We start from the raw sequence: 13944 nt of genomic DNA, 5'->3' as shown, positions 1-13944 counted from the left end.
ACTCAATATAATACAGTTGAAACATGTTGGCTGAATTGTACCGTGTCTTGGATGAAGCACGCTGAATTCAGTCTGGCAGGGCGTTTATGAAAACTGCACTGAGCTGCTGTCCATGGTGCTGAAACGGCTTCTGTTACATGTCTTGAGATTTGGGTGCAGTCCATGGTACTGAAACTGTGTAGTGTCTAGTAGTTCAGTAGCTTCAGAAAATGTAATTTGTAACATTGCTGCGGAAAAGAATTTCCCCTTGGGGACAATAAAGTCTACATGTGCAATCTTATTGTCCAAACAGACAAGTCCCACCAAAGAACATTCATACACAGACAACAGAGTTTAACACAAACAGAGATAGACAAAAAGTCAAGAGTTCCCACTCTGGCCTGTTCAGCGAGGCCTTTTGTTTTGGGCCGTTATAACAGCAGGGATCAGGCTATTCTATACAGTGTATCTGCAGAGCTCAGGTCTTTCTAATTTGTCTGGTCAATTTTAATATATTAAGCTCTTGTTTGTGTCTCACATCGTGCATATGTATCCAAACGTGTCACGAGATGTCGCCAAAGACCGTGCAAATATCTTGTGCTTGCGGTTTACAAACTCCTCCTCTATTCATGAGGGGGGGGGGGAACACGTCATCATCAGGCTGGGCTTTGTGGATTCAGCGTACAGACGAGTGTTTGCCGTTCACAGAGAGGATCATAACTGAGAATGGAGAAGTAAAAAGATATATTTTTTCCCCCAATTTTCGTGGAAAGGCCAATAGGCAGGAGCCAGGATTAGTCGCTTTTGACTGAACAGCAATGGCAGTCCGGGAACAATGGGATAATATTGCGGGTCTGTTTTTCTTTTTGCTTTGTCTCTGCGACTGGTCCGTTGCTCAGATATCCTACTCCATTTCAGAGGAGGTGGACAAAGGAGCATCGGTGGGAAATCTCGCTAAGGATTTAAATCTCAGCGCACAGCAGCTTCATTCGGCGGGTCTTCAGATTACCTCCGCCTATAAAAAACAGTATTTTGACATAAATCATGAGTCTGGACTACTTTTCGTGAGCGAGAGGGTAGATCGGGAGGAGCTTTGTCCTAATACGGTAAAGTGCTCTTTAAATGTAGAGGCCATATTAAGCAACCCCCGCAGTCTCCATCGCATTGAAGTTGTAATTACTGATATTAACGATAATGCTCCCTTTTTTTTGGAAGAATTAACTGCAATAGATATGTATGAGTCCTCTTATGTCGGTGAAAGACACCCGCTTCCGATCGCTCAAGACGCTGACGTAGGCATTAACTCGGTAAAGACTTACACATTAAACTCTAATGAATATTTCTCTTTAGATATACAGGGTAGTGGTGACCAGAGTGTGTCTGCTGAGTTAGTGCTTCAGAAAGCATTAGATCGAGAAAAACAGGCTGTTATTGAACTCACGCTGACAGCGATAGATGGAGGAAAACCTCCCAAAACGGGAACTTTACAGATACATGTTAATGTCTTGGATGTAAATGACAATTCACCTTTGTTCAGTAAATCTCTTTACAAGGTTCAAATTGTTGAAAATGCAAATATTGGCACGACTTTATTAAAACTAACAGCCAGTGATTTAGATGAAGGTGTCAATGCTCAGCTTTTTTACTCTTTTACAGAAAAGGGCCGTTTAAAGCCTGATAACAAATTTGCTCTAGATGAAAATACTGGGGAAATTACAGTGAAAGGTAATATCGATTATGAGGAAAATCAAGCATACGAGATTCGTGTTCAGGCACGAGATAAAGGTAACCCTCCTCGCACTGCACATAGCAAGGTTTTAGTCGAAGTTATTGATGTCAATGACAATGCTCCAGAAATCTCGGTGTCATCTCTAATGAGTCAAGTGAAAGAGGACGCGGAAAAGGGGACAGCTGTTGCTATGGTGACTATAACTGATAAAGACGGGGGCAAAAATGGCCTGACAAACTGTAAAATTGCAGATTCCCTTCCTTTTAAATTAAAATCTAACTATAAAAACTATTACTCGTTGCTGGTTGACGGGCCTCTTGACAGAGAGAGTGTTTCCCAGTATAATGTATCAATTACTGCTACAGATGAAGGGACTCCTGCTTTGTCGAGCACGAGTGTCATAACTGTTCACATTTCTGACGTCAATGACAATCCTCCTCGTTTCTCTGAACCTTTAATCAACGTTTATGTGAAGGAGAATAGCCCAATTGGAACAACAATTCATACACTATCGACGATAGATTCAGATTTGAATGAAAACGCAAAAGCAATATACAATTTAATCAGAAGCTCTGTCAAGATAACCCAGTTAGCGTCAATGATTAACATCAACTCAGAGACTGGAGATATAGTCAGCCTGCAGTCGTTTAACTATGAGGAGTTAAAAACGTTTCAGTTTAAAGTTCAGGCCACAGACTCTGGTGTTCCTCCACTCAGCAGCAACGTGACTGTGAACGTTTTGATCCTGGATGAAAATGACAATAATCCAACTATTCTCGCGCCCTATTCTGAGCACGGCTCGGTCAACAGTGAGAGCATCCCCTATTCTGCTGAAGCGGGATACTTTGTGGCAAAGATCAGGGCTGTAGACGCAGACTCTGGATACAACGCGCTGCTCTCTTATCACCTCTCTGAGCCCAAAGGAAACAATCTCTTCCGGATCGGAACCAGCACCGGAGAGATCAGGACTAAGAGGAGAATGAGTGACAATGACCTGAAAACTCACCCCTTGGTGGTTCTGGTCTCTGATAATGGAGAACCCTCCCTGTCAGCTACTGTGTCTATTGATGTGGTGGTGGTTGAAAGCAATGCTGACATCCACACTCAGTTCAGACATGTGACCATAAAGGAGGAGAGCTTCTCTGATTTAAACCTGTATCTGCTCATCGCCATTGTGTCGGTGTCAGCCATCTTCCTGCTCAGCCTCATCACTTTAATAGCTGTCAAATGTCACAGGACAGACGGCAGTTTCAGCAGGTACGGAGCCCCAATGATCACCACCCACCCTGACGGGAGCTGGTCTTACTCCAAAGCTACTCAGCAGTATGACGTGTGTTTCAGCTCAGACACACTAAAGAGTGACGTAGTGGTTTTCCCCGCATCGTTTCCACCTGTAGATGCTGAACTGATCAGTATAAATGGAGGAGACACTTTTACCAGAACTCAGACTTTACCAAACAAAGAACAGGTAAGAACATAGATCAACTTAATGACTACTTTAAAGTTTAGCATTCATAACACGTTATCCTTTTGTTGAATGTTGATGTAAAGGACTCTTTCTATGTAATGATTAGGAAGAGACATGGCGTGGGCTCTTCTTTTAGCTAAGGACTGATAAGTGATATATAAAATGTATCCTGAATATTAAGTTTGTTGTGTGATAGTGAAGACTCTTTCTTGCTGTAAATCTGCAGTTGTAGTTAATTTTCAGTCACTACTAGCAGTGGATTGTTTTTTTCGCTTTTCCCTGGTGCTAAACGCAAAGTGTATAATTTGATCTCAAATCCCAATAAAACATAGGTCAGAACAAAATGTTGCTGGAGTGCAGAGTGATTAACGATCACATTTACAGATTTAAGATTTGTCTAATGTGCCAGATAGTCCCATGATGTCATTTTGTAATATTTCTCTTCTGAGTTGGCATTTGTGCGAGTCGCTATCCGTGGTGCTGAACTCAACTTGCTGAACTTGCTTGAATTTCCCTGAACATCTCTAATCCAAAACCAAACGGTGCTGGTCTTTCAAATGTAATTATATATACAGTATATATTTGGCTTTCTAACTTCCTCAACATAATTCTATATTTTTAGATGTTTAATTCGCAGAAACTTTCTTTATTCATATTTAAAGGTTGCTTTACACTTTAAAAGTCTTAGTCCATTTGTTACAAACTGTTACTTTAATTATTTATTTTTTTACGTCAGTACTTTCGAAGAGAAACATTTTTCTTCATGTAACACTTAAATTGTAGGTATGAAATTAAGTTATTGTTGAACTGAACAGTCCTGTTTATAATTTGGTTTTTAAGATTTTTGGATTGCAGTACTTTTAGGGAAAATGAGAACGGTAACTAGGTGCCTGTGTTATTATGTTAGATGTAGTATGTAGTTAAGACAGGTGTCCACATGGGGACGCTGCAGACCATCACATTTAGACTTCGTCTTTAAAGCTTAGGGCTCCTCCCAGATTCAGTGGATGATGTGTCGATGGGCTTTGTTACAAAGAGAGGTAGGACGACAAAGAGCAGTCGTCTGGTTCGTTGGCCAAAATGTCGAATTATTTATTTGGACTATTTCTTCAGTGATCTGTACCTCTGGGTTGTTGAAACGTACTCAATCGTGTATCCTACATGCTGATTCCCGATGAGTGGAATAATGATTTTTCCGAGCAGAACGAGCTCTGTGTGGATATATCTCTTGGTCGTGCTGCTGGATTGTTACTGGGACTCGGTGTCTGGGCAGCTCTCTTACTCCGTCTCAGAGGAGGTAAACCTGGGGACTGTTGTTGGAAATATCGCCAAAGATCTGAACATCAATGTGCAGGATTTGGAGTCCCGCATGTTTCAGATCGTTGCTGGATCAAAGACTAAATACTTCGAGGTAAACCTAAAGACTGGTGTCCTGTATGTTAATGAGAGAATAGATCGAGAGGAACTCTGCGGAGACGAACCCAAATGTTCTCTTAGTGTAGAAGCTGTTATCAATAACCCGTTAAAACTGTACCGGATTGAAATAATAATCCTCGATGTAAATGATAATTCACCGTCATTTCTTAGCTCGTCAGATGTTATTAACATAACAGAAAATACAGCAGCAGGCGCTAAATTTCCTTTGCGTCCGGCTGACGATGCAGACGTGGGCAAAAATACAGTTAATACCTACAAGCTTAGTCAGAATGAATACTTCTCTCTTGTCATACATAAAGGAGAGATTGTAACGCCCGAATTACTGCTTCAGAAAGCTTTAGACAGAGAAAAACAGTTTGTGATTCGACTCACATTGACTGCTATTGATGGAGGAACTACTGCACAATCCGGCAGCATGGTCATTATAGTAAATGTTTTGGACATCAATGATAACGCTCCTGTTTTCAGTCAAACGCTTTACAAGGCAAAAGTGTTTGAAAACACCGATTTAGGCACGCCAATTATAACGTTAAATGCTACCGATTTAGATGCAGGCCAAAACGGAGAAGTGTTTTATTCGATCAGTAAACTCGGTCGGGGAAAACAAACTGATCTGTTTGCAATAGATGAAAAAACAGGGACTGTAACAAATAAAAAGAATCTCGACTTTGAAGAGAACAATGCTTTTGAGATCAGAGTACAGGCCAGTGATGGAGCTTCTTCACCGATGACCTCACATGCTAAATTATTGATTGAAGTTTTGGACGTTAATGACAATGCCCCTGAAATCACAGTTACATCATTGTTAAACACAGTAAGAGAAGACGCCTCCATTGGCACCGCCATTGCACTTGTTTCAGTGTTTGACAAAGACGGAGGAAAAAATGGGATGGTAAACTGTAAAATCTCCAATGATGTCCCGTTTAAGTTAGAGTCAAATTATAAGAATTACTATTCTCTGGTGGTGGACGGTCCTCTTGACAGAGAGAGAACATCTCAATATAATATCAGCATCACTGCTACAGATGAGGGCAGCCCACCTCTCTCAAGCACCAGCGTTATTAATGTTCACATCTCAGATGTGAATGATAACAAACCTCTTTTCACAGAAAATATTATCAATGTCTTTGTCAAAGAAAACAGTCCAGTAGGAGAAGTTATAAAAACAGTTACAGCAACTGATGCTGACATCAGTCAAAATGGTCAGATGAGCTATTCATTGTTACACAACAACAGTAACTCACTGCCGCTCTCGACAATGATTAATATAAACTCAGAGACTGGAGATATAGTCAGTCTGCAGTCGTTTAACTATGAGGAGTTAAAAACGTTTCAGTTTAAAGTTCAGGCCACAGACTCTGGTGTTCCTCCGCTCAGCAGCAACGTGACTGTGAATGTTTTGATCTTGGATGAAAATGACAATAATCCAACTATTCTCGCGCCCTATTCTGAGCACGGCTCCGTCAACAGTGAGAGCATCCCCTATTCTGCTGAAGCGGGATACTTTGTGGCAAAGATCAGGGCTGTAGACGCAGACTCTGGATACAACGCGCTGCTCTCTTATCACCTCTCTGAGCCCAAAGGAAACAATCTCTTCCGGATCGGAACCAGCACCGGAGAGATCAGGACTAAGAGGAGAATGAGTGACAATGACCTGAAAACTCACCCCTTGGTGGTGCTGGTCTCTGATAATGGAGAACCCTCCCTGTCAGCTACTGTGTCTATTGATGTGGTGGTGGTTGAAAGCAATGCTGACATCCACACTCAGTTCAGACATGTGACCATAAAGGAGGAGAGCTTCTCTGATTTAAACCTGTATCTGCTCATCGCCATTGTGTCGGTGTCAGCCATCTTCCTGCTCAGCCTCATCACTTTAATAGCTGTCAAATGTCACAGGACAGACGGCAGTTTCAGCAGGTACGGAGCCCCAATGATCACCACCCACCCTGACGGGAGCTGGTCTTACTCCAAATCTACTCAGCAGTATGACGTGTGTTTCAGCTCAGACACACTCAAGAGTGACGTAGTGGTTTTCCCCGCACCGTTTCCACCTGTAGATGCTGAACTCATCAGTATAAATGGAGGAGACACTTTTACCAGAACTCAGACTTTACCTAACAAAGAACAGGTAAGAACATAGATCAACTTAATGACTACTTTAAAGTTTAGCATTCATAACACGTTATCCTTTTGTTGAATGTTGATGTAAAGGACTCTTTCTATGTAATGATTAGGAAGAGACATGGCGTGGGCTCTTCTTTTCGCTAAGGACTGATAAGTGATATATAAAATGTATCCTGAATATTAAGTTTGTTGTGTGATAGTGAAGACTCTTGCTTGCAGTAAATCTGCAGTTGTAGTTAATTTTCAGTCACTACTAGCAGTGGATTGTTTTTTTGCTTTTCCCTGGTGCTAAACGCAAAGTGTATAATTTGATCTCAAATCAAACATTTACAGATTTAAGATTTGTCTAATGTGCCAGATGTCATTTTGTAATATTTCTCTCCTGAATTGCATTCGTGCGTGTCGCTATCCGTGGTGCTGAACTCAGCTTGCTAAACTTGCTTGAATTTCCCGGAACATCTATAATCCAAAACCAAACAGTGCTGGTCTTTCAAATGTAATTATTTAATTTGCAGAAACTTTTTTTAATTTATATTTAAAGGTGATTTAAACTTTAAAGTCTTAAACATCCATTTGTTACAAACTGTTACTTTAGAATTTTTTTTAAATTTTTTAAATTTTTTAAATTTTTTAACTTCATATACTCTCGCACAGAAACGCTTTTATTCGTAAAAACACTTACATCGTAGATATGAAGTTGTTAATGAACTGAACGGTCCTGTTTATAACTTTGTTAAGATTCTTGTATTTGCAGTACTTTTAGGGAAAATGAGAACGGTAACTAGGTGCCTGTGTTATTATGTTAGATGTAGTATGTAGTTAAGACAGGTGTCCACATGGGGACGCTGCAGACCATCACATTTAGACTTCGTCTTTAAAGCTTAGGGCTCCTCCCAGATTCAGCGGATGATGTGTCGATGGGCTTTGTTACAAAGAGAGGTAGGACGACAAAGAGCAGTCGTCTGGTTCGTTGGCCAAAATGTCGAATTATTTATTTGGACTATTTCTTCAGTGATCTGTACCTCTGGGTTGTTGAAACGTACTCAATCGTGTATCCTACATGCTGATTCCCGATGAGTGGAATAATGATTTTTCCGAGCAGAACGAGCTCTGTGTGGATATATCTCTTGGTCGTGCTGCTGGATTGTTACTGGGACTCGGTGTCTGGGCAGCTCTCTTACTCCGTCTCAGAGGAGGTAAACCTGGGGACTGTTGTTGGAAATATCGCCAAAGATCTGAACATCAATGTGCAGGATTTGGAGTCCCGAATGTTTCAGATCGTTGCTGGATCAAAGACTAAATACTTCGAGGTAAATCTAAAGACTGGTGTCCTGTATGTTAATGAGAGAATAGATCGAGAGGAACTCTGCGGAGACGAACCCAAATGTTCTCTCAGTGTAGAAGCTGTTATCAATAACCCGTTAAAACTGTACCGGATAGAAATAATAATCCTTGATGTAAATGATAATTCACCGTCATTTCTTAGCTCGTCAGAGATAATTAACATAACAGAGATCACAGCAGCAGGCGCTAAATTTCCTTTGCGTCCGGCTGACGATGCAGACGTGGGTAAAAATACAGTAAACACCTACAAGCTCAGTCAGAATGAATACTTCTCTCTTGCTGTACAAAAAGGAGAGAGCGGAACTCCCGAATTACTGCTTCAGAAAGCTTTAGACAGAGAAAAACAGTCTGTGATTCGACTCACATTGACTGCAATTGATGGAGGAACTCCTGCGAAATCTGGAAGTATGGTCATAATAGTAAATGTTTTGGACACTAATGATAACGCTCCTGTTTTCAGTCAAACGCTTTATAAAGCCAGTGTGTTTGAGAATACAAAAATAGGCACCTCGATTATAACGTTAAATGCTACCGATTTAGACGCAGGCCAAAACGGAAAAGTACTTTATTCATTCAGTAAACTCGGTCGAGGAAAACAAACTGATCTGTTTGCAATCGATGAAAATACAGGGACTGTAACAAATAAAAAGAATATCGACTTTGAAGAGAACAATGCTTTTGAGATCAGAGTACAGGCCAGTGATGGAGCTTCTTCTCCTCTTACTTCACATGCTAAATTATTGATTGAAGTTTTAGACGTAAATGACAATGCCCCTGAAATCACAGTTACATCATTGTTAAACACAGTAAGAGAAGACGCCTCCATTGGCACCGCCATTGCACTTGTTTCAGTGTTTGACAAAGACGGAGGAAAAAATGGGATGGTAAACTGTAAAATCTCCAATGATGTCCCGTTTAAGTTAGAGTCAAATTATAAGAATTACTATTCTCTGGTGGTGGACGGTCCTCTTGACAGAGAGAGAACATCTCAATATAATATCAGCATCACTGCTACAGATGAGGGCAGCCCACCTCTCTCAAGCACCAGCGTTATTAATGTTCACATCTCAGATGTGAATGATAACAAACCTCTTTTCACAGAAAATATTATCAATGTCTTTGTCAAAGAAAACAGTCCAGTAGGAGAAGTCATAAAAACAGTTACAGCAACTGATGCTGACATCAGTCAAAATGGTCAGATAAGCTATTCATTGTTCCACAACAACAGTAACTCACTGCCGCTCTCGACAATGATTAATATAAACTCAGAGACTGGAGATATAGTCAGCCTGCAGTCGTTTAACTATGAGGAGTTAAAAACGTTTCAGTTTAAAGTTCAGGCCACAGACTCTGGTGTTCCTCCGCTCAGCAGCAACGTGACTGTGAATGTTTTGATCCTGGATGAAAATGACAATAATCCAACTATTCTCGCGCCCTATTCTGAGCACGGCTCCGTCAACAGTGAGAGCATCCCCTATTCTGCTGAAGCGGGATACTTTGTGGCAAAGATCAGGGCTGTAGACGCAGACTCTGGATACAACGCGCTGCTCTCTTATCACCTCTCTGAGCCCAAAGGAAACAATCTCTTCCGGATCGGAACCAGCACCGGAGAGATCAGGACTAAGAGGAGAATGAGTGACAATGACCTGAAAACTCACCCCTTGGTGGTGCTGGTCTCTGATAATGGAGAACCCTCCCTGTCAGCTACTGTGTCTATTGATGTGGTGGTGGTTGAAAGCAATGCTGACATCCACACTCAGTTCAGACATGTGACCATAAAGGAGGAGAGCTTCTCTGATTTAAACCTGTATCTGCTCATCGCCATAGTGTCGGTGTCAGCCATCTTCCTGCTCAGCCTCATCACTTTAATAGCTGTCAAATGTCACAGAACAGACGGCAGTTTCAGCAGGTACGGAGCCCCAATGATCACCACCCACCCTGACGGGAGCTGGTCTTACTCCAAATCTACTCAGCAGTATGACGTGTGTTTCAGCTCAGACACACTCAAGAGTGACGTAGTGGTTTTCCCCGCACAGTTTCCGCCTGTAGATGCTGAACTCATCAGTATTAATGGAGGAGATACTTTTACACGGACTCAGACTTTACCCAACAAAGAACAGGTAAGAACATAGATCAACTAAATGACTACTTAAAATCCAGTCACTACTTGCAGTGGATTGTTTATTTCGGTATCCCTGGTGCTAAACGCAAAGTGCATAATTTGATATCAAATCCTAATAAAACATAGATCAGAATAAAGTGTTGCTGGAGTGCAGAGTGATTAACACATTTGCACACACATTTGTTTGTAGGTTTTAAACAATATTATATATTTTCCATAGTTTAAATAACAAAAAACTGTTCGGCTGAAACGTTTAAGTTTATTTGCTCTTGATCTGAAATTACATTTTCATATCACCTACTGCAACTGTTGGAAGCTTTGTCTAATGTGCCAGATAGTCCCATGATGTCATTTTGTAGTATTTCTCTTCTGAGTTGGCATTTGTGCGTGTCGCTATCCGTGGTGCTGAACTCAACTTGCTAAACTTGCTTGAATTTCCCTGAACATCTCTAATCCAAAACCAAACGGTGCTGGTCTTTCACATGTAATTATATATACAGTATATATTTGGCTTTCTAACTTCCTCAACATAATTCTATATTTTTAGATGTTTAATTCGCAGAAACTTTCTTTATTCATATTTAAAGGTTGCTTTATACTTTAAAAGTCTTACTCCATTTGTTACAAACTGTTACTTTAATTATTTATTTTTTTACTTCATATACTCTCGAAGAGAAACATTTTTCTTCATGTAAAACTTAAATTGTAGGTATGAAATTAAGTTATTATTGAACTGAACGGTCCTGTTTATAATTTGGTTTTTAAGATTTTTGTATTGCAGTACTTTTAGGGAAAATGAGAACGGTAACTAGGTGCCTGTGTTATTATGTTAGATGTAGTATGTAGTTATGACACGTGTCCACATGGGGACGCTGCAGACCATCACATTTAGACTTCGTCTTTAAAGCTTAGGGCTCCTCCCAGATTCAGCGGATGATGTGTCGATGGGCTTTGTTACAAAGAGAGGTAGGACGACAAAGAGCAGTCGTCTGGTTCGTTGGCCAAAATGTCAAATTATTTCTTTGGACTATTTCTTCAGTGATCTGTACCTCTGGGTTGTTGAAACGTACTCAATCGTGTATCCTACATGCTGATTCCCGATGAGTGGAATAATGATTTTTCCGAGCAGAACGAGCTCTGTGTGGATATATCTCTTGGTCGTGCTGCTGGATTGTTACTGGGACTCGGTGTCTGGGCAGCTCTCTTACTCCGTCTCAGAGGAGGTAAACCTGGGGACTGTTGTTGGAAATATCGCCAAAGATCTGAACATCAATGTGCAGGATTTGGAGTCCCGCATGTTTCAGATCGTTGCTGGATCAAAGACTAAATACTTCGAGGTAAACCTAAAGACTGGTGTCCTGTATGTTAATGAGAGAATAGATCGAGAGGAACTCTGCGGAGACGAACCCAAATGTTCTCTTAGTGTAGAAGCTGTTATCAATAACCCGTTAAAACTGTACCGGATTGAAATAATAATCCTCGATGTAAATGATAATTCACCGTCATTTGTTAGCTCGTCAGAGATAATTAACATAACAGAGAGCACAGCAGCAGGCGCTAAATTTCCTTTGCGTCCAGCTGACGACGAAGACGTGGGTAGAAATACAGTAAACACCTACAAGCTTAGTCAGAATGAATACTTCTCTCTTGCTGTACAAAAAGGAGAGAGCGGAACTCCCGAATTACTGCTTCAGAAAGCTTTAGACAGAGAAAAACAGTCTGTGATTCGACTCACATTGACCGCCATTGATGGAGGAACTCCTGCGAAATCTGGTAGTATGGTCATAATAGTAAATGTTTTGGACACTAATGATAACGCTCCTGTTTTCAGTCAAACGCTTTATAAAGCCAGTGTGTTTGAGAATACAAAAATAGGCACCTCGATTATAACGTTAAATGCTACCGATTTAGACGCAGGCCAAAACGGAAAAGTACTTTATTCATTCAGTAAACTCGGTCGAGGAAAACAAACTGATCTGTTTGCAATCGATGAAAATACAGGGACTGTAACAAATAAAAAGAATCTCGACTTTGAAGAGAACAATGCTTTTGAGATCAGAGTACAGGCCAGTGATGGAGCTTCTTCTCCTCTTACTTCACATGCTAAATTATTGATTGAAGTTTTAGACGTAAATGACAATGCCCCTGAAATCACAGTTACATCATTGTTAAACACAGTAAGAGAAGACGCCTCCATTGGCACCGCCATTGCACTTGTTTCAGTGTTTGACAAAGACGGAGGAAAAAATGGGATGGTAAACTGTAAAATCTCCAATGATGTCCCATTTAAGTTAGAGTCAAATTATAAGAATTACTATTCTCTGGTGGTGGACGGTCCTCTTGACAGAGAGAGAACATCTCAATATAATATCAGCATCACTGCTACAGATGAGGGCAGCCCACCTCTCTCAAGCACCAGCGTTATTAATGTTCACATCTCAGATGTGAATGATAACAAACCTCTTTTCACAGAAAATATTATCAATGTCTTTGTGAAAGAAAACAGTCCAGTAGGAGAAGTTATAAAAACAGTTACAGCAACTGATGCTGACATCAGTCAAAATGGTCAAGTGAGCTATTCATTGTTACACAACAACAGTAACTCACTGCCGCTCTCGACAATGATTAACATCAACTCAGAGACTGGAGATATAGTCAGTCTGCAGTCGTTTAACTATGAGGAGTTAAAAACGTTTCAGTTTAAAGTTCAGGCCACAGACTCTGGTGTTCCTCCACTCAGCAGCAACGTGACTGTGAACGTTTTGATCCTGGATGAAAATGACAATAATCCAACTATTCTCGCGCCCTATTCTGAGCACGGCTCCGTCAACAGTGAGAGCATCCCCTATTCTGCTGAAGCGGGATACTTTGTGGCAAAGATCCGGGCTGTAGACGCAGACTCTGGATACAACGCGCTGCTCTCTTATCACCTCTCTGAGCCCAAAGGAAACAATCTCTTCCGGATCGGAACCAGCACCGGAGAGATCAGGACTAAGAGGAGAATGAGTGACAATGACCTGAAAACTCACCCCTTGGTGGTGCTGGTCTCTGATAATGGAGAACCCTCCCTGTCAGCTACTGTGTCTATTGATGTGGTGGTGGTTGAAAGCAATGCTGACATCCACACTCAGTTCAGACATGTGACCATAAAGGAGGAGAGCTTCTCTGATTTAAACCTGTATCTGCTCATCGCCATAGTGTCGGTGTCAGCCATCTTCCTGCTCAGCCTCATCACTTTAATAGCTGTCAAATGTCACAGGACAGACGGCAGTTTCAGCAGGTACGGAGCCCCAATGATCACCACCCACCCTGACGGGAGCTGGTCTTACTCCAAAGCTACTCAGCAGTATGACGTGTGTTTCAGCTCAGACACACTCAAGAGTGACGTAGTGGTTTTCCCCGCACCGTTTCCACCTGCAGATGCTGAACTCATCAGTATAAATGGAGGAGACACTTTTACTAGAACTCAGACTTTACCTAACAAAGAGAAGGTAAGACGAAATTTCCACTCAGTTATTGGTGTACTGTTACAAGTTGGAGGCAAATGCTGCAGTATTCGGAAACGTGTTTGTTAAAGGGGTTTGTTAAATGTAGTTTACAACAAAATATTTTTTGAACTCAGCAGCTGTTTTAGCTCAAACTCCAAATGATAGAAACTGACAAAAGTGAGGACATAACTGAAAATGTGGTAACCTTTATCGTAGATGAATAACAATTATAAACCATCTTCCAAGGTAAAAG

The 13944-nt window shown here is 41.1% G+C and overlaps 1 protein-coding gene across 22 annotated transcripts in view; it reads left to right on the top strand.

Moving 5' to 3' along the window:
• Positions 1–13944, top strand: part of LOC109990510 (protocadherin alpha-C2) — a 196522-nt gene that overhangs the window by 113367 nt on the left and 69211 nt on the right. Inside the window, exon 1 of one of the 22 annotated variants that reach the window (XM_065958473.1) lies at positions 4205–6741. The exons of 19 other annotated variants lie outside the window; for them this stretch is intronic. In XM_065958473.1, coding sequence (XP_065814545.1) covers positions 4351–6741 — 2391 coding nt within the window. In that variant the 5' untranslated portion in view covers positions 4205–4350. Of the gene's footprint in view, positions 1–4204; positions 6742–7644; positions 10202–11156; positions 13695–13944 lie in introns of those variants that run through there. 2 more of the 22 variants (XM_029279066.2, XM_065958475.1) reach the window with 2 other exon arrangements.

Source organism: Labrus bergylta, chromosome 9 (genome assembly GCF_963930695.1).
Source record: "Labrus bergylta chromosome 9, fLabBer1.1, whole genome shotgun sequence".
Classification (NCBI taxonomy): domain Eukaryota; kingdom Metazoa; phylum Chordata; class Actinopteri; order Labriformes; family Labridae; genus Labrus; species Labrus bergylta.
Note: the sequence above shows the minus strand (reverse complement) of the source record. Positions and strands in the feature narration are given on the sequence as shown.